The following is a 25,434-nucleotide window of genomic DNA, read 5'->3' as shown; positions in this document are numbered from 1 at the left end:
TTCAATTCAAATGTAATAAATGTAGAGAAAGACACAGAGTAAAAACAAACTTTACTTAGCAATTCAATAAAAAAGGTGATTTTGAAGCTATGAAGTAGCAAGATGGATATTCACGGAGTTCCATCTTGCTACTATGGGTGGTAAATGGGAACTGATGGGAAGTTCCTTTTGGATGCAAACAGAAGTGACATGTGTCACGTGATCATCAGCCCCTTAAAAGTGCTCTACAGACGTGCACTTACAGAAGTGCATGACTGCACAGCGCTTTCAAAGTGCCTGATCATGTGACAATATGAACCCTCATGTAATGAGGGTTAACTCATTAATATCTGTCAGCATGCACCAGGAACAGGGCTGGGTTGATAGTCCAGCCCCGCCCCCAATGTTGTCTTCAGAATGGGAGGGAGGAGAAGCGAGGGCTGGGAGTTCCATCTGGGGTGTGCCCAACCTGCGCTGGAGAGTGGGGTGGGTGGACTGGAGAGCCACCTTCCACCTGCAAAGCTCCATGAATTACAGCAGGGAGCTGCACATCTGTCAGATACAAAGAGTTATACAAGGAGGTATAGGGTACATGTGCATCCTTAATGGGCACTGTTATTTGAAAGACTCTAATCTATCACATACAAGGTGCATCTGCCCCTAGAATGGGATTTGCACTGACCCATGCTCATATGATCATTCTCTATCAGGACTACTTGTATGCTGTACTCCTTTTCCCTACCTACCCTACCCTTCATCTGTTCATCTCTTTGGAGCAGAGACTACTGCTTTTAGGTTTACCCACCACAAAGTACATTTGGGCATCCATGGAAACAGCCTAACTGCAACTGTAAAAACAATAAATAGGATTCAACAGTAATAATTGGTTGTCAGTCATTATAATTATAGTTTCCATAATGTGTGCTAAGATGAGGAGACAACTGATTACAAGCCACGCTGGTATATGACTTTTCCCACACCTCACTTGTATACTATTGCTCCACAATATACTATATCTCAGTGCTCATTAAGGTAGGCTGTGTTCAAGGGTACAAGTAGATTAATAGAATCATAGTAAAGCAGGGCTGGGTTCTAGTCACACCCACTGCTCAGGATCATCCTTACCAAGCCATCCTATAGAAATGTTTGTCTTCCCAAGGTACAAGTGGCAAACTTGTACAAAAGGATGGGCTGAATTAATATGGCTTGGCTGTAAAGGTGAGTCCACTGCTTGTGATCAGTCTGCTTCCCTTGCAGCTTCCCTACCACCACACTAAATGTTGCCCTGACTTGGCATTCTTCCTATCTGGGGAACACTCTCACGCCCCCTGGCTACCACCACCACTCACGTCCAACACTGAGTGCTGCTGCTGGAGACAGCAACTGGCTATGTAAAATGGTAGATTCTATGGTGCAAAAAGTGATGGTTGCAATATGGCAGTGCAGGGTCCCTGGGTGCCTCCATTCTGGTAACTTCCTCAACACATACCACCAATTCCCCCTGCTGTAAAAAGCTGCCACGTTAGTTATCCTTGTCCTGCTGATCAATACTGTAGGCCAGATCTGGCTGGGGCCATAGGTTGCAAATGCTTGGTCTAACCTATTCTTAAAACTGCACAAGCATCCCTCATCCGCAACTACCAGGCCCACCACTTGAGAACACCAAGAACAGCCTAACTTGCCACAGGTAAAGCAAGGGAATGAAGGTACTGTCACTGTATCTAGCTATTTAGTATCTGAACCCTTTTTATTTCCACATCTCTTCCATATGTCAGTCATTTAACTTGCCTATTTTAGTTACCAACATATCTTAATAGTTATTAACTTTAAACAACGCTATTTTCAGCTGTGACTTTCCCAGTAGTTGAAAACTTTTTTGAACACTTTTCTTATTGACTACTGTAGGACCAAACTCCCAATTCTTTCTTCTGTGTGACCTTTAAAGACTTTAGGTATCCAATTCTCTTATCTTCATTAAGGTAGACTATATTCTTGAAAGGACATGTAAAGAACTTCAAATAATGTATAGTCTTAAAAATTCTATAAGGAGATTCTTAATATAGTCTCTCAGACTGTTAATGTGCTTATATTATCTAGATTTAATTTCTGCTCTATATATCTCTAAGAAGAAAATCCTGCAAAGAGAACCATGGGATTGGATCCTGTGCCTTCTAAATGGAATGAAATAGAGGATTGGCCTAAAAATAATCTCTGGGCATTAGAAAGATAGATGTCCATGTTATTAGAAATTGTATCCTTAGCCAATAATGTATTTCTATCTCTACCTTGATCTTGAGCCAAACAAAAATTGCTGTGACAGTAATGGCAGCTGTTTAACTTAGAAAACACACTTGCCGACAAGTTCATTTCATCTGAGGTCCTCCACTGTGCCTATAACTGTAAGAATTATAGTGCCTATAACTATAAAAATTAGTGGGAGGAGGGTTTGAGAAGGAGATGGGATTTCTTGGAATCCAGTTTGGCTATTTATTTCTTTGTTAATTAAAAAAGAAAGGTATAAATATTTATATATTGGGCAACCCATCTCTCTCTACCCTTCACATTTCACTGGTCTTAGACTACAAGCTTTGCAAGAAAAAGAATTCTCTCTTCATATTCATTTGTACAGTCTCTAGCCTGGTACAACTCCACCCCCGAATGAGGCCTTAAGAGTACCAACTACTGCAATATAAAATTTAATTTGATGACTAGATTACTCATCTTTCATGATAGAAATATACATTGGCTGAGAAAAAAAAACATTCATTTACAGATTTTTACTCTCTAGGTAATTAAAATGGATACTGTACGCATGATTTCAAGAGATTACTCAACTATGCCAAATGACTTGCAAGATCATATTGTATAAGTTTGGGAGCACACATTATAAGCTTGTAAAAAATCAAAATTTAATCTAGTCTTTCTATTTTTCTAAACTAATCTGCTAATTATGGCCTGTGCTTGCTTTTTATAGCTATCTGAAGATGGTAGACGGAGATTACCAATATGTAATTAAATTGTGGAATCGCATCATTCTATTTTTAAATCTGAACATAGACACAAAGCAGGAATTTGTTCCATTTTATTTTTTGAGCTTAGTATTTTCAAAACAGGAAGTACAACATTTTTCATCAGACCCACAGTTCCTTAATAACGTGCATGATAGCGATTAAGTAAGAAAAGGTCACTCTTGGAGCAACTGATTTTGGAGACAATTTGGAAAATATTTCATATGTTCTAGCAAATATTTACCAACTTTTCTGGCTCTAAATGCTTTAACAAATTATGTAATTATAATATAAGATTATAGTATCATTATAATAACATAATAATTATAAATACCATAATTAATACCTTTATGTTAGCTGCTGTAATCGCTTAGAACAGTGGTGCTCAACCTATCTGACCTTGTGGACTAGATGAGTGGCGCATGGCCTGTTCCTAGGCTGGATCACCACATAGACTGGTCTGCAGCCCTGATCCAGATGTGCCACCACAACCTTGCCTGCCAGATCTGGCTAAAGTGGCACAGTCTGGCACATGGGGCTATATCACGCACCACCTAGGGCACTACACAAATCTGGAAAATTGGCAGCAGGGGAGCAGTGGCAGGATTCCCAGAGCCGTGGCAATTAATGCTTTCACTGCTGAATTTCTGGAACCGTGGGGAACCCCATGAAAAATAATTTCCTTTCTTCTTTCAAGTGATTGTCTGTATGAGTATTCCACTGTGGATGACTCCAAAGCAATGCCTAGGCCATTTGGTGGTAGGCACTCCAGAGTCGTAGGACAATATCAACTGCAGAACTGCAGTTGGACTGCTTTCCCAAACACAAGCATTTTTACACGTGCTGTGGGATGCGGTGCTGGACACTTTAATTAGTGAGCTGCACTAATTAGCAAGCCGCCATTTTTTCAGTGTGGAGAGGCATGGCGACACTGACATGCGACGTGGAACACTGCGGGAGTGTGTCAATTTCCATGCTCCAGCACACTCTGTTAATCAAGCCTGCTCCAATGCATTGGATTTCCAGCTCATTGGAGCAGGCTCCACACACATGTATAGGATCCCATATCTTCCAATCTGGAAGCCTCAATAACAGCATAATACTTGGTATGGTGTGAACAGATCTCCATGGGCCAGCCTCGAAGAAAAATGGAATGAATACAGGTCACAAATGCCATAGATCAGCAGGGGCCAATCTTTTTGGCATTGTGATACAAATTAGACCTCCAACCTTCCCGAGTGTCACTCTGATCTCCTTTACTGAAACAATCAGCTGCTTCCTGCCCTACTTGCCACTGTACTGCCTGGCCTCTTCCTGATCTGCCACACCCCACATACAGAGGCTGCTCGTACCACTCGTGGCAAATGTGCTGCAGGTTTGTCAGCCTGGCCATAGATGAGGTTTGTGCTCTGATAGAGCACATGCTAATTGCTATTGGAATGCCTTTGCAATGTATAGCACACCTTGACACAATCAGAGGTCAACTTAAGTTTCTTGGTTGAGCCTGTCACAACCCAGTGATTTTGGTGCCTCGGCACGATGGAATTTTCTTGCCACATGAGAGGCTCTTGCACAGCGAGGGTTTTTGCTGCACAGAAGAACCTCGGTGCAAGAGAGTTCCCGCCAATTTGCAGGGTGCATTTCTTCTTTGCAGCACAGAAATGCACGGTGCAAAGAGTTCCCGCTATTCGAATGCAAATTTGTGTCCCGCTATTGGCTAGTTCTAAATTATTCCTACGTGGCAGCTAGTAATTGGCTTGCTAGCCGTTTAAAATTTCGTGCGACTTCCCCCCAACTCGAAGAACTTTGAGCACGCTGCAGAGTGCCTCTAAAGAGATCTGACTTGCGGCTAGCTGATCAATAGACTGATCACCTATCGATCCTTCTTCCCGTCACCGAGCGCAATCCCAGACGTACCCCTTTCCCCGCCGGCTTAAATTGCGGACGGATTAACTGGCTTGGGCCCCGCCAGCTGGAACAACTCACATAGTTGTTCAGACGACCGGACCATCTGCATCGCAACTACAAGCGGCGTAAGTAAAAGTTTTTGCAACCATTAAACCTTGTCTGCCTCTCCCTTCACCAGTCCGCCCTAACGAACGAGCAATTTCTAAACCCCCTCGAGTCGGCTCTGGCCGTCCGAGACAGAGCCTACCTTTGAGCTCTCCACAATTACAACAAAGACCTGCAGGACAATCTGAAAGATTTTGTTGTTCATATGTGGAAGGCAAGAGACTTCCTAAAGTCCAGAATACAGGAGGCCCACCAGACTTGTAAGGAACAAAATGAGGTTCCCACTGAAGGACAAGGTCTTTCACTAGCAGACACTCCAATACCATGGGGCAGGAAAAGACCAACACACTCTCCCTGAGAGGATGTCGGGCTGAGATGGCTGCAAAGTCTCTCTTGACTGGGCTTAATGATGGGCTATTCTGTTTTAACAGGTAGTCCATGATTGCAAAAAGCCTTCGGTGCAGAGTGCACGTAATCCAACCAGGCTGAAAATCTAATCTATATGGCTTGGTAGGTCTGCCTTTCTTGCTGTTATCTAGTTTAATGTCTCTAACAGGAGAGAGACAGGATTGTTTTACATTCAAGAACCATCCACCATCCATACCACGAAGTGGAAAGAACTAAGGTTTGGGGGAATGCATTGTCATTGGCAATCCCTCAATTAGATGATGATCTCTACCTCAGCTGTGCAGCAAGCTACAAGCCTCAGCAGCTGGAGCCCAGCTACAGGCAGGCAAAAGTGACTGCAGACCTGCCTAGAGGGACTGGCTAGCTGATAAAGAAAATTTAATGACCAAAGAAAGTTAAGAAGCTTCCCAGAAGGGAAGCTAGGGGAGGGTGAAGGAGAGAGGAGGTGGGTTGCCTGAAGGACAAGCACCACACCAGGGTTGCCTCTCTCCTGGAGTCTGGGAAAAGACCCAGAGGTTTGGTTTATGGTTGCTGTATACCAGTACTCAATTGGTTACTGTGGACAAGACATGTTTGTTTATTTGAATGAGAAGATTTGGTTTGTGTCCTCTGGAAAGGAGCTCTCCGGGTATGTAATATAGGGACTGGTTTTAATAAGAAAAGGGCTTCTGAGTCCACCTGAGGGAGTGTTGTCACCCTACTACAGGCTCATTGATGGGTCTTGAGATGACTGAAGAGTCCAATCCTTGAGCTACATATCCATCCACAGAACATGCAGGTCTTTCCACAGGGAAAGTAGGTCATAGGCTGAAATTTCTCCTAATTTCCTTCCTGTGCTCTCTTCTCTGCTTCAAGGGCAAGATACTTTACCTCAGGGGCAGGCAATTATTTCGGGCGGAGGGCTGCATACCAAGTTTTGGCAAGCTGTCAAGGGCTGCATGAGTAGCCCCGCCCCTTGACAGGAGCCCTGGTCGCCATCTTGTGACGAGAAGTCCCTCCCCCTAACCCCTGACCCTTGCCACCAGAAGTCCCTCCCTTTGCCCCCAGAAGTCTTGCTTTCAGCAAAGGGTTTTGCCATCTCAGATCCATAAAAATACCAAATTATATTCTAAAAAGCAATCATCTACAACATTCATTAATTTGATTTCAAAAAATATTTTTGTCCTGATTTACATGTGTGTTGTGTAGTGTACGCAGAGGTGACTGCACAATAGCTTAAAATGAAGTCTTATTCTTGTATATTGTGGGGGCTGGGTATAGGTTTGTGGGTGCTGTGTGTGCATGGGTATGTAGGGTGTGGGTCGATATGGGGGGAGGGTGGCTGGGGTTTGTGTATGACAGTGCAAGGGGAGGCATAGGTGCATGTGTATGGAGGGATGTGCATGTGGGACTTACCCTATGAACACACATACACGCACTCTGCCCCTGTGCCTATACACGCACACTCTCTCTCTGCCCCATGCCTGCAGACATGCACATACTCTGCCTCTGTGCCTGCCTACACGCATGCACACACACATAGACACCCCTCTCAGCACAGTCCCATGCTCTGCGGTCCAGGGATGTAGCCAGGAGACACAGCCACCTGGTACTGGAGCAGGAAAGCAGGGAACTGGCTGGGGGTGGGCTGCTGAAGCCTGCAAGCCTGCTTCCGGGCTCCCCTTGGGTCCTACTGCCCCTGGCTCCAGCCAGCTTTGACAGGGAGCCAGGGCAAATAAATCTTTACTAAATTTTTTAGGGACTCTGCAGGCTGGATAGAATGGCCTGGTGAGCCAGATTCGGTGTTGGTCAGCAGCCAGCTCCTCAGAGCTCTTGATGGCAGTGCCTATGCAGGCATTGTAGCATTTCTTTTGGCTGCTGTGAACTCTCAGGCCATTACTATGCTGGGAGCAGAGCACTTGTTTTGGGAGTTGAAAGTTGGGTGTTTGCATGCTTTGTCTGATCCAGTGAAGTTAGTGCTTGAGGATCGCCAATTCAACGCTGGTAACACTGGCTTCAGCAAGGATATTGGCATTTGTCTGGCAATCTTTCCATTTCATGTGGAGGATTCTTCAGCGGCATCATCGGTGATACCTCTCCATTGTGTGGAGATGGCAACAGCAGGTCATCCAGATTTAATATCCATAGAGGAGAGTGGGGATGATAACTGCATTGTACACTTGGAACTTGGTGTCTTTTCAGAGATTGCGATCAATAATAACATGCCAAAGCAATTTCCTCATCAATGAATGCTCTCTGAGAGAGGTGGCTACCAAGGTAAGGGAGGCTCAACTACTTCCAGGGTTTTCCCCTCGACAGTAAATTGAGGTGTATCCTCCCTTTCATAGGTTCATAGATTTTTAGGGTCAGAAGGGACCTATTAGATCATCGAGTACGACTCCCTGCCCTGGGCAGGAATGAGTGCTGGTGTCAGATGACCCCAGCCAGGTGTCTGTCCAATCTCCTTTTAAATACCTCCAAAGAAGTGGATAGTACCACCTCCCTTGGAAGCTTATTCCATATTTTGGCAACCCCCACTGTAAAGAATTTTTTCCTGATGTCCAATCTCAATTTGCTCTCTTCCAGTTTGTGGCCATTATTTCTAGTTACCCTGACAGGCGCCCTGGTAAACATTGTATCCCCTAATTCTTGCTGTCTCCCCCCACCCCGATTAGTTTGTAGGCAGCCAGGAGATCACCTCTCAGCCTCCTCTTGAGGAGGCTGAAGAGGTTCAGGTCTCTCAATGGGTCCAACATAGGGTTTTTTCTGTAGGACTTTAACCAGACGAGTGGCCCTCCTCTGAACCCTCTCCAGGCCATCTACATCCCTCCTGAAGTGCGGTGCCCAAAACTGGATGCAGTACTCCAGCTGCAGTCTGACCAGTGCCACATAGAGAGGAAGTATCACCTCCCTAGACCTAAAGAGTGTGGTTAGCTTTACTTATTACTTCACCACACTGGTGACTCATGTTCATTTGTCTCAAGCTAATATGTCTTGGATCATTGGTAAGCTCTTGCAGCATCATCATGTCAGGCATAGAAGGCAAATTGCCTTTGCTGGACTAGAGCCAGCAGGATCAGCGTGTAGTAACTTATTTGGATTATGCAACATTCAGTACTGGAGTGGGTAGATTAGTGTATAGCAGACTTCCCTCCTTCAGATGATAAGAAATGTCCAAAGCTGTCTGTATGGCTGCCTGCAAGCAAATGTTGGTGAATGACTGTCCCGCCGCCAAAAAGGCTTCCCTCAAGTCTGGGGGCAGCTTGTCTGTAGACAGCTTTTCACAGACTTTGAAATCAGATTGGGCAGGAGACCTTAATAGCTGCCCACAGGAAAATGCAAATTTGCCAGAAAGTATGGATTTCTCTCTAATATATCCCCCATTTTCTGGCACGGTATCTCTGGGCATGTTCTTGCATTTATTTATTTATTTTTACTGTGTCCACAGCCAACGCTATTAGGAAGGAGGCAGCTGGGTGTGTATATAAGTATTCTATATCTCTGGGAGGTACCACTTATCTTTGGCTATCTTCATTGTGACAGGAGTGGCAGTAACTCTTTCATACACCTCTAGAATGATAATGCTACTCTCTTCATTAATCCTACTGCCCCCCACAAAAATTCTCTAAGGCAGGGGATACTCAGAGGGACTACCATATCATCAAGAGATGAGGAACAGGGGTCAAGGTACCAATGCTTGTGAAACATAAGAGTTGGTGGTAGAACAGCTTCTGAGGCTGAGGACAAACCCTTCAGGTCTTGAGAAAGTCCACTGATTGTCACTGGAGTTTCAGGGGAATTTTGAAGGCAGTGACATGTCAAGAAATGATACAGAGGGTCCCCATGCCAATAATGGCTCCAATTTAAGGTCTGGTGCTAACAGTCCTGACTAGACCAGTGCTGATGTTGAGATGGCCACTTCAGCAAGCATGATTGGTTTCTGTGTGATGAGCAGATCTGGTCATGCCACAGAGGGAGGCAGCATTGTTGACAGAATGGACACATGACTGATGGGGACAATGACACTGGACTGGAAATCAGTATAGTCTTAAGTGGTTTTTTGGCTGGCTTGTTGCTGGCATGGTGGAAACTGAGGTTGAAGGCCCAGTGACTTTTCAGTTCTGAGAAAGCTGATGCCCTGGACTGCTGTCCTGTTGTTGAATTGTTGGTGCTGAGGTGTTTCTGAGTTTCACTGGAAACTACTTTTGATTTGTGAATCTCATAAGCAGAATGGTGGAAGGTAGACTCAAGATACTACTTCAAGGACCTCCAACTTGAGGATTCCTTTAGAATTCCCCTTAGTTTTATTCTCACCAGATACAGACTTCTCTGGTATTGCTGCTGGTTGTCATGGCATGTGTACTTTAACTCTCTCCTTGTGGAGGGGTTATGGGTCAGCTTCAGACCCTGAGATCCACAAGCTTTCCAAGTAGACTTGCATTCCTGAAGTCTTGTTTCCCTCTCTTTCTTGGTCACAGAAGTGGAAGATTTCCAGATTAAACATTTCCCTGGGATATGGGAAGTCACTATGTCAATGCCTTTATTATGCCAATGTGGACAGCAACAGCTCTGTCACAAAGAAGATGGAATTTTAGCAGGGGCTATAAAAGGCCATATTGTGTTAAAAAGAGGCTTAGTCTTCTCAGACAAAATAATTTGCTTAAACTAGAGAACAACTACTTTGTTTACTTTGCTTAAGTCTCTATCTAGAAAGAAAACCTATCAAAAGCTAAGAAAATATTTATAGTAAAAAACCACAATTGAAGACTATGAAAATAATCCATTTCCAGCTAAAGGATGGTTGAGACAAACTGAAACATGGAAGATACGCAGCCATTTTTATGCTTCTAGTGAAAAGCACGTGGAAGAATGGAGCAGTCTGTAGGCATCCACTGTGGACTATGCATGTGGACAATCACTAGAAGGAAAACTGTTTTAAAGGATAAAGGCTACAATGCATTCTTTCCTTGTATTTCCTTGAAATGGTGGCCTGGGGTCTTGCAGTATAGAACCAACTGCAGTATGAGAGTCAATATAACTACACAAAAAGAGATTGTTGAAGTTATACTGTATCAGCAAAAAATAAAAAGAATTATAGTTTTTGAAATGAGCAAACAAATTACTCCATTCTGAAACATCAAATGCCTTTTGCATTCACATCAGGCATAAAAATGGTGGCAGAAATTAGACTATTTCACTTTATACATTAGATAAGAGAGCTCCCATGCTGGTATTTGGAATTATTTCATTTTTACATTAGATATTAGCTATAAGGAGAGGTCTAATCCTGTCAATAGAATAATAATAAATATTACATATCTAAAATGTGATCTAAACTTAATGATCTTTTAAATATAAATAACACAAAACACTTTAATTACCATACTTATTCAAATCCAAGACAAAAGTTTCCCCCCTCCCACTAGTGGTCTGGGGGGGCGCAAAACAGGGGCAGGGGACAATGGATGTGGGTCTGGCCTCTCATCGCTTGCTACTCCTTACCTGCCACAACAGTGGGAGGGGATGAATATAAGACAACTGTCTATTAATTAGATTCTATACATGGAGAATTATAACAAATATAATAATCCATGTATGAAATCTGATTATTGGATGGACTGTCATAAATTCAAAGTAGACTTGATATCAGGTAAATATGGTAATTCTTGAAAAGCTGTGTACATATCTGCCATCTAATGTGATAAATGCTGGGTATTATTTATTGTATTTGAGCACCAAATTAAACTGCAAACTGTTTTTCTGCTCATGTTTTTTTTCCCCCCCATACTTATAGCTTTTGCTTGAGCCAGAACAAAGTTCACCTCAGAGACATATTTTGCAAAAGCCAATTTAATTAGCCTGAGATGAGCACTTTAAATTGGTATCTGACAAGTGCTGCTCCTTTGCCACAAGTTGTCAAGTATGATTTTTATTAGTTTTACTTTACCTTAGCCCTATAAAGATGCGAATAGTGCCCCTGCAGAGGCTTTGAATGGGTCTTGCTATAAATTAATAAAGTTACAGATCCCACATTTCAAGCAATAGAATCATTAAATCTTTCATGGTGGAGCACACAGAGAGGGGCAGATAGGGAATGCTTTGCTATGGGCTTTTTCAGCACATTGCATAATCTCATCTCTTCTCCCTGCTCTCGGAATCAGCTGGAAGATACCAGGGAGGTCTTCACTATTCCCCACCCCCCATATAAAGGTGAAAAGTTGGGTAAGGAGGAGGAAAATATTTGGACCTTAATAAAGAGGGCTCTCAGTTGTCACAAGGAGGACAAACTCTTCTGCTTATCCTTTCCTTTGGAGGTGTGAGGACTAAACCATAAGACAGCTAATTGGCACAGTGCTGTGCCTAAGCTCACACAGCTATACTCTGCTAAACCCGAAGTTTGTGTGCTATGATTCTTAAGTTTTGGGGGTCTCTATACAGTTCCACCTTGCATTATTTGATGCCAATTCATTAAAGCATTTAAACACATGCTGTGATGAGCTGCTGGTTCAGGAACCTAGAACCTTGATTTGCCACACACAGATAGAGCTTCATGTTGCCCAGACGCACTGGAATCGAAAGGATATATCTTCTTGCAAATGTCCCCAAATGCTCCAAGGGTCTGTTTGGTTAACATCTGTGTAATTAGTTGTGCATCTTTAGGGCTTTACGAGTACTGGCAGTGAAGTAGCCTAATTTGCTGATATGTTCATAGTGGTAATAAGAACAACACAGTCCTCTTTGACTATTCAAGAAATCTGGATGGGTGTACACCAAAACACAGCCCAAGGTAGAAAATTGGAGTTTTCCCCATTCCAGCTGGACCTCTCCCCCACCAGTTTATTCTTTCTTCCAACTCCAACATAGATTTGAAACAAAGGGAAATGCATCTGATCTAAGGGAGCACATTTTAATATTTCCCACTCTATGCTAGAGGTAAAGGTCCTTAACTTCTTGGATGCATCTCTCAAGTATAATTAATAAAACAAACCTGGGCCAGGACAGTAAGATTTAATCTCCAAGTATCAAAAGGTCACCTTATAGCAGGTGGAGGATAGGGATAAGGAGGCCATGCTAGGGTCTGCAGAGGGAGGGAGAGATGTTTAAGAGGAGACAGCTAAAAACAAGCAGAAAACCATAACAATAAATCCAGTCCTGGAGTGCAAACTATGTGAACAAGAGAAAAAAAAGTATAATCCAGCTCTTGGGTGCAGTTCTTGCCAAGCAGCTATAATTCTGGGTGAGTGCAAGAGCTGCGATAAGCTCTCAGAAGCAAGCAAATCTGAGATTTGGGTGAGAATAACAAAATGTATAACCTTGAGGGTCATGTTGAGATCACTTCTTGAAGTATCTGTACAGTTTTCCCAACCAAATCCGCTATGTGACTGATTGTAGTATTGTATAAAATTGGGAAGAACTATGAGTGACCAAGACGGGGAAACCATAAGAACAAAACAGAGAGTATTTGTGATCCCTCTTCCACTTAAACAATAAGAGGGAGTTTTAACATCTTTGGGCCTGTTAGGGGTTGTGATACTCCCTCCAATCACACTGAGGACTAGAAACCCAAGACATAAAAAAACACACTAAAAGGAACACTCCAGCCCTGGCAGGGGGTAGATTATATTACTTGAAAATGGTTTATTTCCATTCCTAATTTTCTTGAGTCTATGAAGGATTAAGGAAGAACAAGATACTTTTCTTTTTGATGGGTCCCTTTCAGCCTTGTGCATCTACTGACAGGAAGTTAGCATTCATCAAGGGTGTACTAAAATTACTTTCAACAGAATAAGGTCAAAGGTATGTACTGAAAGACAAACTAACAAGAATTCTTGGCACCTAATTTTCACAGATCCTTCTCTGAAAACAAGATCTGACAGACTCCAAGAAGAGTACCTAATACTTGTTTCATTTATAGCACAAACTTTAGCAAGTTCTAAACTTTAGGAATGTAAAAGGGAAAATATGAGTTAAGATAATGGGCCAAATTTTGCTCTCTGTTACCCTGGTGCAATCTTTCTGAATTTAATGAGCTTGAACCAGTGAGCAGAGCTCTGTACCTGATGAGCAATCAAATAATACATTAAATTTCACATTTTTAGTCCATTTAAATTAAGGCAAAAATAAATTATAATAAAGCGGTAGTGCCAAAGCAAACTTAATGAGCCATAAAATACAGTAATGCACATAAGTAATTAAGCATCTTGGGACCTAAGGACAACTTTGGACAATTTGTCCTCTTAATTCAGAGATACCAACATTCAGCGTATCTAATGAAGGGAGAAATGTTTGGATCACTGCACGCTATTTTCTCACTGAAAGACATTCAGACCAAAGCAATGATCTTCTCCCATTAAGTCCATGAGCTTTTTTTGCCACTGACTTTAACAGAAGTAAGATAAAACAAAAGAAGTAAGCAGAATAGATTAAATCCTAAACAGGGAATCGGTATTTTTATGAAAATGGTCCTTGAAAGAGAAAAGTAAAAGAAAAAACAGAAAATAAGGATGCTAACTTCAACATTATTTTTAAATGGAATATTTATAGCGATACTAGTTTTAAACACAACAGAATAATATTTAATTGTATTAAGCTTTGTAACAATATAATTTTTTCAGTCTTATGGAAAATCTGAAATCCTTATCGAGCTGATTTTCACAGCACACATCATCAAGGTATACATAAATCTGAATCAAAGTACTGGCACTTTCTAAACACTCATCAATTTACAATAGCTTATTTATAACATTTTTTGATGTTGGGTTTCTGAGTTCAATCAGATGATAATTTATTGAGGAAGTCATGTTACTGAAGTGTTATATTCTGCCCTCAAATATACATAAGCATAGTTCTGAAAAACAAAGTGGTTGGTTTGACCTTCCCCGTATCTCTGAAGAACACACACACATTTGCGATTGTAGATCCTTTAAAAGTAGGCTAGCATTCCATATACCAAAAGTGGTTGTTTTCAAACAAATAGGAATTATTAGTATGCAGTTGGTTGAAAACCCCCCACAAGTCTTCTGGCAATTTAGTAAGCATAAATTACTGTCAACCCTTAGCTAAAATTGGTTGTGTGGAAGCCTGAGCACTATAGATGTTTAACCAATGAACAGTTGTCTGACTGCGTGACTTTTACACCTTTTCTAACTGCATAACAGGCTCAAATGCTAGTTTAGCACTCAAAAGGCATTATGCATAGAAGACATAAGATTAATAAATCAATGGACATGTTACATTCATCCATATATGTAATTTTGCCTCCGCATGCAATTACTAGGCAATTATATTTTCCAATTCACTTACCCATTCCAGATTACCACATATAGGTAAACACAGCCAACTGGAATGTGCTTAGAATAAACTGTTACAACCAGGCAGGTATTCTGTAGCTGGACTGTTCGGATTCCGTATTTCTTTCAATATTATGCCTATTTGATCCAGACTAGCTTTCATAATCATTTCTTTAGCAGCCAAAACGAGACACAAGAGCTACTCAAACATGCCTTTGTTAGTCTGAAAAAACCTACCAGTTTTTCTGCTAAAGAATAAAACAGCATATATCTCTTAAGGTGTGATCCTATAATCGTGTTAAATCATGAGTAACTTTACTCATGTATGTGATCTTAGGGTGGGACTGCCCATGTGAATACCACTTACGGGCTGAAGTGACTGCAGAATCAGGCTTCAAGTTAGGAAATGTATACTAGTGAATACATTAATGTTACTCAAGTAGTCAGTTCCAGTTAGTAAGCTAGATCTGCATGGCCGTGTGTGAGGCATCAATTCCTTCTGGTAGTAATATTAAAAACGTTTCTTTTTTCACTCATAAGTGTCAAGATAAGTTCTAGAAAAAGTACTTTAAAATATTTCTAAAGAATTGAGAGTAGATGTAGCGCAAAAATTCCTACATGTAGATTTTAGACCTGATGTAGGAAATCATATCTGCATAAATTTAAGATAAAAGGTAGAATGGACTTTCTGTTAAATACCAATGTGATTTCAAGGGCAGTGAAAAATTATGAATAACAGACATAAATATAAAAAGAGGTAACTTTAATTCAGTAATCAGTATCTATTATTGTAATTATGGTTGTATATTTACTAACTTACCCTCATCTTTGCACAGGCATCCTGTGTTGATTCTGTGCCTCTTAACTCTTTTACCAGCATAGAACCTAAATACTAAAATAAAAATACATTCAATTTTCTGTAGCTAAAGCAAACAAATCTAGAAAATTTTCTTAAAAATCTGACAAAACCAGAATAGTAACCTAAACATTTTATGATTTTGAAGGTTTTTTACTGTGTACTTCCTACAGAACAAAATTTCAAATGGAGGCTGTACTCAGTCTACGAAGCAGGAACAGAGAGAGAGAATGTATAAATAGCATATGAAAGTTATAAATAGTTTATGTAGTTTGCTACTTTCTTCAACTTAAGAAGAAAGCATTACAGGCACTATCTTAAACTGCATCTGATTGTAAGACTGTGCATTTACATTTCTGGCATCCATTTGCAAAAATCCTTTCACAATAAATAATCATATGGTTGTGGTAGATGATGGCACTGATGCGGAGCTATATGCACCCAATATTATATATAGATAGTTAAAATATGCTGCTTCTAGACCTACAATCATAGAGTGTTTTTAAAGTCTTTAATTCACACCTAAATTCAAACCTGACAATACACCGAGGTGAAAGAGCCACACACATTTCAGGATAGACAGTTGTAGAGCACTACACACTGAGGATTGTTACACTGCACTTAACAGCTCGGATTGCAAAGTGTTCCCCTTGCAACTGCATAAATATAATGGAGTTTAATTTTATTCAGAAAGGACTGTAAAATTTAAATCCAAGCATACATGTCATTCTCTGGTGGTTCTGGATCAAGTCTCAGTGAGGGCCGGATTTTGTAGATTGAAGTGAATGGGCATTTTGCTACTGACTTCAATGATGGCAAATTAAAAACATTCAAAATGGAGACATCTTTGAAATAGGTATGTTTAAACAAAAGCAGATAGACTTGCCCAATGCCTTCCTGTATTTTCTTTGGTGTTACTGTGCACCAGCTGTTGGAGGAATATTGGTCTGAGATGTGCTCTCTTTTCCTACGCTTTAGCTCCTGCTAGAGATGAGCCACAATTTGGTCCCTGCTCTCTTCTGAAAGCAACGCAAGGCTAGCAATCGTTTGATAGTTGCTCCTAAACTTTACAATGGGTGGGCACAGTGGACAAAATAAAATTTAAAAAAACAACCCTTTTCCCTTGCCCATGTTGACCCCAGTACAGAAAAAAAGGTCAAAGGAGAGAAATGGAAGACCAGTCTCAGCTTCAAGTATAGAGCAGTAACAGCAGGCTAGTAGTTGAGCAAGTATCTCTCTCACCAGTTGAGGGGCAGAGGCAGTGTCAGGCTTAGCCAGCATGAAAGCAAAGGGGAAAGGCCCAGCTTTCTATCAAGTGCTTGCATTCAAAGGAAGAGGGAGGAAGAATTCTTTGTCCTTGGGTTTTGAGTGTGCAGTGAGAAGGTGTAAGATATCACCAGTACAGCTGGCTAGGTATCATACAAAATAAATGCGACACCCTTCTAAAAAGTGCCACAGCAACTTGGGCTTGCAAAAGCTTTGTTGTCAATACTTCCTGGAGCTGAGGCACTGTGCACATGAAGGATAAGATGAACACAAACAGCAAAACTTTTCCTGAAAAAGCTGCTATGGCATTAGTAAGCATTATATGGAAAATTATGAAAAATATTAGAAAAACTATGTTTATTGGCTTCTGTCCACTACAAACAGGAAAAGGGACCACTTGGAATTTTATCACCATTTGTAAGATCTTTGTCCTAGACAATAGACAATGTTAATATTTGACAATGATATGGCTGAGCTCACATGTTGCACCTCTGACCAAGCAAGTTGATTAGCCCGGGGCATATGGTAGGTAAGAGAAATAGGGCTGTCTGGATTTTACTGTTACCCACAGGATTAAGACCATTTTCTGGTGGTGTCATTTCTTAGTTCTGATGACTGCAATGGCTGCAACCCATTTGATAACCAAAATAATATTTCTGATGCTTACACCTTATTGATTAATTTTGTCAATTTTCTGGAGGAGGTGCTTTCATTTCATTAAGATTAACCTACTATAACTGAGAAATGTAAATTTAAGGACAGAGCTATCAAAATGTAACATTAACATGATATGATCTAACCAAAACCAAGGTACTGAATTAACCAACACTTACAAATGCTTTATAATCACATGACTGGAAGATGAGTTTCTCTGGGTGATGTTGCCAGTACTGTACTGGTGTCGATGCTGTGGCTTCATTAGGAGGTCGTAAGGTAATTGAGGGCTCTCCCCAGTCTCCTGTCTGCAAATCATATTTATTCTAAAATGTAACATAAACTTCAGATAATTTTGCTAAAAATTACCTATCACCATACCCAAATTACACTAGTTGTGATTTGCTATATATGTACTTACACAACTAAAATATTAAAATACAACTTGTACAGCAGATTTTCATGATTTTGTTTATAATGCAATAGTCACCCGCTATAGACTCCTGCAATGCTTGAATCCAGTCTGGGGTTTTTTGTTTTTTAACAATTAAATAAAAAACCTGTAAATTATTATTTTTAAATAGTTTCTTGAAAGAGACATTAAAACAGGAATGCTTGGAAAAAGCCATAAGATCAGAAAAATCCCATTCATATAAAAATAAGGCTGACACGTTTTGCAAGCTTTTCTATACAGCTAATACATTTGCTATTATCCTAATGTATATAATTAATTGTTAATAATACAGTTTTCATTTTCCCATACTAGCCAAATAATTTAGACCTTGACATGGCTTACTTATTATATATTCTTTAGCATGTAAGGCAAGAAAGCTAAATATGCTGATGCATATTAGTTTTACATATTAAAAAGCAAAAATCAATGGTGGAGTATACTTAGTCACAGTAGTGTGCCATTTAACAGGTAATCAAGGACAATTTGTTGCCATCAACAATAATCACACATTCAAAATGGAATGAGTAAAATTCAAAATGTAATTTATTTTTACTTTTAAAACAATAGGCTGTCTTACTTATTTTAAATGTTTTGTCTGTATGAATGCTCTGTGCTGTAAATAAGTGTTACTACTGTTTTATATAAGTTTTTCTCTATATCCTTAAATTCTAATATCCTGAACAGATTGGGTATTTTTTTTTACTTATTTTTTATCATTACAGTCTTCCTTCTTTAACCTCTCTACATATTTATTTACTTTGATCACCTATTGATGTCTGCTATACATATAACAGAGTTTCCCTGTCATATTTAGTCTTTACATCTCTATGAATGGACCTCAAAAATTCTCCCCTAATTGATTTTTCTCTCTTCCTCCACTCTTTCTTTCCTATGATTACTTTTTACTTTGAGTTTTGCTGTTTTTTTTTCCCCAAAGCTCTCTAGATATTGACTGTCTCTAATATTTTTCTTTCAGCTTGGTTTGGAACTGGCAACAAATTATCAGTTGGTAATTAATATTTAATTTAAATAATAAATAGTAGTATGTAATTCTGTTAAGATTAAAAAATAAAGTTAGGGAAACATTAAGTAACGTCAAGTGTGTTGAAGAGTTAAATCAAAAACAAATTCAGAAGCCTGGCAAACAACAAATTTATCAATTAACTCAGGACACAATAAACAAAACAAAAACTGTACATCCATTTTCATGTGTTACACAGTAATGAAAGGACACAAATTTGCACAACTCTGCAATGAAAAGCAATAGATAAATCTGAATACATCAATATTACCCTGCCAATGTGATAACTTAAGGTGAGTGTACGTACATAACAAAATAAGTAAAAAGTACTTAATGCCGTGCTTATACCGCCTACCTACAGATGATGCAGCGACTTCTGTCTGGCCTATTTAGTGTTGCCTTATACTTTGAAAATGTGGACTATTGAGTACCTAGACAGAAAGCTAGAATGATCTTGTGCAGAGATGACTGGGGTAAACTGTAGTGCTACAGGTCTCAGTTTTGGAAGATAAGCAATTTTGTCAGCAGCTCCAATTATAGCATATTGTGAAATATCTACATAATATGTATCCTCTAAACTACAGATTTTTAAGAATCTCTCACTGTATTGAATCTGAATGTAGAAACTGGGTTTTGTCAGAGCCATGTCCTCTGCAGAAATGCTGATTCAACTAGATTTTTTTAAAAAAAGGGAAAGTTCTGGAGCCTGATTCTCTGAAATCAGTGGGAGGTTTATGACTGATTACAAGGGGAACAGGACTGAAACAGTTTACAATACACCTAATTGTTAACCATTCAGGGGTGCCTAGATGAAAGAATACTTGAAATCCTCCTGCTTTTCAAACTTTTTTCAATAGGTGCTCTTAATGAAATAAAAGTCTGATACATACGGGCATACTGCTCTGCAGGACGGAATATCTCATGCACTTAGCAAGAGGATATTACCAGGCCTGATAAAATGATGGAATAAAGAAGACATACAATTAAATCTTTAATCACAGCCCCCTCAACCCCGAAAGGAAGAGAAGTGACACTCGTAGTGCTCCTAAACTCCTTCATTGCACTAATGAAAAGAGAATTTGCCCCATATGCAGAAGACAGATAATAGAGAGAGACTGAAATGGGTAAAGGAGCAGTAAAATGAATAAATGACTTTATGGTTTGGACTACTTATGCACAGAAGTTATTAAAAGCAAAAGTGATTAAACTTTAAAAGGTATTCTGAAACCAAGGTCTCTGCCTGCCCATGGAGAGAAGTTGTAGCAGATATAATGTCTATTTCTAATAGATTTAATTTCTATAAGAGTTAGAAAGCCACAGTCAGGAGGAAATGAGAAATAATACTCAGCTAAAACAATGAGCTCAGTATGATACATTTACATAGGAACTGTGCAGTCACCAGTTTTTTATATTCATTAATCTCTTTATTAACAAATACTATCACTTGACTGAAGATTCTATTTCTTTTAAATTAAGACAAAATAGAATGGATAAAATTACTTTATCTGGGACTATAATAGTGGATCTAAGCACAATACATTTGAGAATAGAGGAACAGAGAAATACAAAGCTATTGGGAGTTTTATGATAGTTGGAGTTGAAGATCTGTGCATTTACATCAGCATTTTTTTTGTAGCAGCTAATAAGGAATACTGCAATATTCCACATTGTAAGCATGGATTATTGTTGACCCATGTTTTAAGAAGTCATGTTATGTTATACAGGGAGTCCCAAGATGCTCTTTTGTAATTACATAATACATTATGCAAGTCATACATCATATCCAGCTGAAACTATTTTTGGTCTCATTTCCTTTTGATTGTTTCCTCCCAAGTGTCTTATAATTTTAGGGCATGCTATTGCCAGCATTCTCTATCGCTCCTAAAGTCAATGAAAATAATTACCATCTGAAAATATTTATAATGGAAACAAAGATGTGCATGAGTAAAAGAAATCATAACCACTGTCTTTTCTTACTCCATCTATTCCATCCTGATGTTTTCACCTACACCTGTTCCATTATGTTTACAATTAGATTGCAAAAGCATCAGGATAAGACCATGTCTTTTGTCTTATTCTACAGCATAATACTGCAGACTCCAAGATGGAGAATAGGAGTAGAGAGCTCTTCAGTTGAGTCACTCTCCATTCAGGTGCTAAAATTCTGCACAGAAATGTAGAGTAATTATAGATGAATCATATTAGTTGAGAAGTCCAATTAACTCCAGATAGACTGAAGGGGTGGGAACATCTCTCTGGGCAAGAGGAGTTCCTGGAGGGAAATTCAGGGACAGCCAAGCCTGGGGAGGAAGCTTATTTTGAAGAACTTTCAGTTGCCAGTGATGCCAAATTTCAGTAAGTTTGGACATTTACTCATGAGCTATGTTCTGGGATTTAGGCCCAGCACTCTTTCAGGCACATTAAAAATGTTTGTAAACTCGGACAATGGGCCAAAACATTTCAGTTTAGTTTTTAAACCACATGTGTTCTTTTAAATCTGCTTTTAGTTTTAATACTTTTATTTGGACACTGAGAAGTAACCAAACAATTACAAACAGTATGTAGAGTTCTACATAATATAGGGCTGGAGTTAATATCTAAGAGGTAAACTGGAGAGGCCTGTGATAAATTAATTCATCACAGTATTTTACAGTTTGCCAGATACCTGTGCAATTTATCACACAGTCTTGGGTGCACCAGCTGTGCATAAATCTGTCTTTCGGGTTATTCTAACACTCCAAACCTTCTCCCATCCCTTCCCTCCCAGCAGCTTCAACCAGCCACTGTTCCTTTCCTTTCCTTCCCCCGCACCATAAAAGTATCTCCCATCAAGAGCTGGGATGACCAAGATCCTGGCCTTTGTCAGCAACAGCTTTTCTATCTTTGCATATCATAACTTTAAATACCAGCACCTACAATAAGCTTCCTAGTTTTCCAATGAAATGCATTACTGTTGCTTTTAACTCTAGGAAGGACTGAGATAGTTGACATTAAGAGAAGTAACACTCAACAGGTATAGAAAAGCTAATACATCGTTTTAAGAGTTCCTGCATGTATGTGCATTTTAATTTTTCTCATGCTTTCTGAGCATTTATTTAATTCCTGGTGACTACGGCATCGGACTGCAGAGGTAGATAGATGTATGCTTTAATCCCCACAATTCTTTTTTTTTTATAAACTCTCTAAAATATTCCTAATCTTTCTGTAGAAAGATTCTGTAGAAAGATTAAAAATGGACCAATGACAAAACATGTTACAGGATTTTAGACCTGTTTTGGCAAGGTTTTTTTGGTGTTTTTTTTTTAAACTTAAATATCTATAAGAAAAGATATTTCTTATATCTTTGTACGTGTAGAGCCTCCTGTGAATCCAGATGTCTTGGTATAATAAAAAGTAGTTTCCAGAAGGACTTAAATATTTTCTCCCTGTACAAATTAAAATTTTTCTGTGGGACCAGCTAAAATCTAGTACAATTTTTTTTTAACTTTGGTTAAAAGAAAGCTTTTTTCATAGCTGTTTTAGAATGTATTACATTATTTATAATAACGTGGTATGCTTGAATACATGTGAAATGTGCGAGCCAAGATGTCATTCTTCTCAAAGAGGTAGTCCAGCATGGCAGTTGGCTGTCCTGCTTGGACATGTGTGAGCCTCTCTGTAGTCTAGCTGTAAAGCTAGGTGAACTATTGTGAGAGTTCTACTCCTCAAGTTACAACAGACATAACATTTTGTGCCACCCCAAGTAGCATTTTTAATTTTTTTTTCTGCAAAAATTACACAAATTCAGGGTGTCAGCAAGGCTGCATGTAATTTGCAGAAGTGGATTACTGCCAATGCAAAGATAGTGCACATCTCCAAAAGTCTGCCAGCTAAGAGGATTGTGCTGACTGTCAGGGAGTAGAGAGGGGACTGCACAAAACAGGGTGAAAGTGCACAGACTAAGCTATTTACACCTGTTTCCTTTGAAAAAGTAAGTAAACAAAGCAACCAGAAACAGACAGTGAAACTACCACAGTAAGTTTTAACTAGAATTGCCTCACTTCCAGTCGTACAAAAACTAATCACACGCCATGATAAATGAATGTACATACACATAGTTCCAAAAAAACCAGTGGACAATACAAATTATTCTGCAATTTCAGCAACATGACACCTGTTTATAAGTATTAACAACACCATAGCAACACACTGAACACCCATACAGCGACAACATAGCCATTTATTACAATATCTTACATTATGAACCTGATGGATCGATGAGAAAGGATATCCTGCATTCTGGTTGGTCCATATCTCACAGACAGACGACTGCTAATATAAACAGAAAACTACATCTCATCTTATAAATATTAATTCAGCACAACTGCCAAAAAGCAGGAATAATTTAAAAAAAGGAAGAAAAAAGGGAAAGAAAATAATTGCAGCAACATTTAAAAACAAAACAAAACAACTGCCATTTTCGATTTATCTGTTGACAAAACATTTCTTGGACTGACTGGAAGAAAATATGGCATATTCGGAGACTTCAAAAGATTTCAAATGAGAAGTATAATAAAATAATTTAATCAGAAATACTGGTGACGTAAAGAGGTAAAATTAGGCAGATGGAAATTTTAAAAAAAGGTATAGAGAGAGAGCAAAATGCACTGCTTTTAGCTTATTTTTCTACCAGTCAACTATCCGCCTCTATTCTGGTTTCTTTTTGAATTGCATTCTGTTGGTACTTCTCAGAGGGAAGGGGAATGGGAGAAATCAGGCAAAAATATAGTAAAAGGTGAAATAACTTTAAAATCCCAGTTGCACTGTAGCAATTGACAGAGAAAAGATTGCATAACAGTAAAGCAATTACCCACCACCTCCCTTCCCCTTCATACAAACACATATGGTCAAATAATGATCTTCATTGCACCAATGCATCCCTCTGGAGTTATTTCAACAGGCAGCAATAGTCTGATCCTGCCCCCTCCAGTATTGTACAGGTAGTCTGTATCAGCAATAGTAAAGTAAGGAGCATATTGCGGTAACTGTAGCAAAAGCGACAGAACAATATAGGCATTTGCATCTTTTACATATTTCTTATTTGGACGCCATTATCAAGAAAGCAACTGCAACACCACAAGAAATGCTAAGATAACATTTCATAGTAGCCAAGCAACTAAAACAAGCACCAGACATGAGCACTGCCCACAGTATTTTGAGCACGCAGCAGCAAAAGGCACTAAACGTACATGAGAGCGGCAACTGCAGCATCTAAAATAGCTAGCAATTAATACATCAGTAATTTAACCGCAGTATATAGAGCATAGCCAGAAGCTAAAGACAGCACCAGGGATTTAGTATCTGCGTCCAAAAGTGACAGAATCCAAAAAGGTATAACCGTCTGTAGGAAAATGACTCTTGCCCTTACCTTTTGCTGTCTGAAACCTGGATGCCTTGCTGGGTGATAGTTTAGGTCACTGCTAATATTTCTGGTTATTGGCAAGACAGACTGGCTTCCTCTGGACTGACCAGCAAGTACTCTCAGACTGGTTGTTGGCAAGCTAATATCTTTCACCTGCTTTTTTATTCCCCTTGAGTTTCCAGAGATTTTTTTTTTTAACTTTGAAATCTTTCCCCTGATTTTCAGATCACAGTCTTTGAAATCCTCCCGTACCTGCTCAGTTTTTTTCTTCTGTATTTTGTTATTGCCAAAGTCACTTGCACCACTCAGCCCCACAGGACTCATCAGTAAGTTAAATAATTTGACACCCAGGATGGCTGTGTCACAAAGTTTTGTTAGCACAGAATACTTAATGAAAGCATTGCCTTGGGTCTTCCAGTTTCTTCTGTGTTCACTGTGTTTCTGTTGCCCACCATAAAATGTATCCATCTGTATCTCTCACCCTCTTGACCTTCTCATGGTCATCCCATTACCAACCATCCTTACTGCATCTCCCATCAGCAGAGCCAGGAGCAACTCCTGAAAACATTTCTCACCTACATGAACCTACATGTCCTTAACCTGTTTTACTGAGTAGTGCTAGCTAATTCCTTTGCTTTCTGGTCACCTGGGGCTGGATCAACAAAGAATCCACAGGGGGAGCTAGGTGCTTAGGTTCTTTAAACAATGCTCAGGGAGAGTTAGGCTCCCTGGAATAGGAGTCACAATAGCCAGTATACTGAGAGGGAGTCCCCCAAGACTTTATGTCCTACCCGTCTCAAGGGATTAGGTGCCTAATCCTGATTTGAACTCATCACCCTGAACACTCTTCTGATGGCAGTGCCTAAGTCCTTTCTTTAGAGCATAGAGCGGGGGGGGGGGAATCACTTTGTTTTTTTTAAATGCTGATTATGTTCTTGTTTTTTCAAGACTTCAATGGTTAGAGCATTTACCCAAGGTGCAAGAGATTTGGGTTTATGCCTGTTCTCTGAGGGGTTCAAAATGACATCTCTCACCTCTTAAGGAGAGGGGCCCAACTACCAGACTTGTACACTATTTCAGGGAAGGGACGGTCTGCATTCCTCCT

General features: G+C 39.7%; 1 protein-coding gene across 6 annotated transcripts in view; it reads right to left on the bottom strand.

The window, feature by feature from the left end:
- Positions 1-25,434, bottom strand: part of LOC106722201 (ankyrin repeat and sterile alpha motif domain-containing protein 1B-like) — a 64,111-nt gene that overhangs the window by 23,388 nt on the left and 15,289 nt on the right. For 2 of the 6 annotated variants that reach the window (XM_025204207.1, XM_014519960.2), the window contains exons 2-4: positions 23,165-23,239; positions 17,633-17,761; positions 15,498-15,569 (exon numbers count right to left, since the gene is read on the bottom strand). In XM_025204207.1, the coding sequence (XP_025059992.1) occupies positions 15,498-15,569; positions 17,633-17,761; positions 23,165-23,239 (276 nt within the window). The remainder of the gene's footprint in view (positions 1-15,497; positions 15,570-17,632; positions 17,762-23,164; positions 23,240-25,434) is intronic. The other 4 variants (XM_025204208.1, XM_014519961.2, XM_025204210.1 and 1 more) reach the window with 2 other exon arrangements.

Source organism: Alligator sinensis, unplaced genomic scaffold (assembly GCF_000455745.1).
Source record: "Alligator sinensis unplaced genomic scaffold, ASM45574v1 scaffold154_1, whole genome shotgun sequence".
Taxonomy (NCBI): domain Eukaryota; kingdom Metazoa; phylum Chordata; order Crocodylia; family Alligatoridae; genus Alligator; species Alligator sinensis.
Note: the sequence above shows the minus strand (reverse complement) of the source record. Positions and strands in the feature narration are given on the sequence as shown.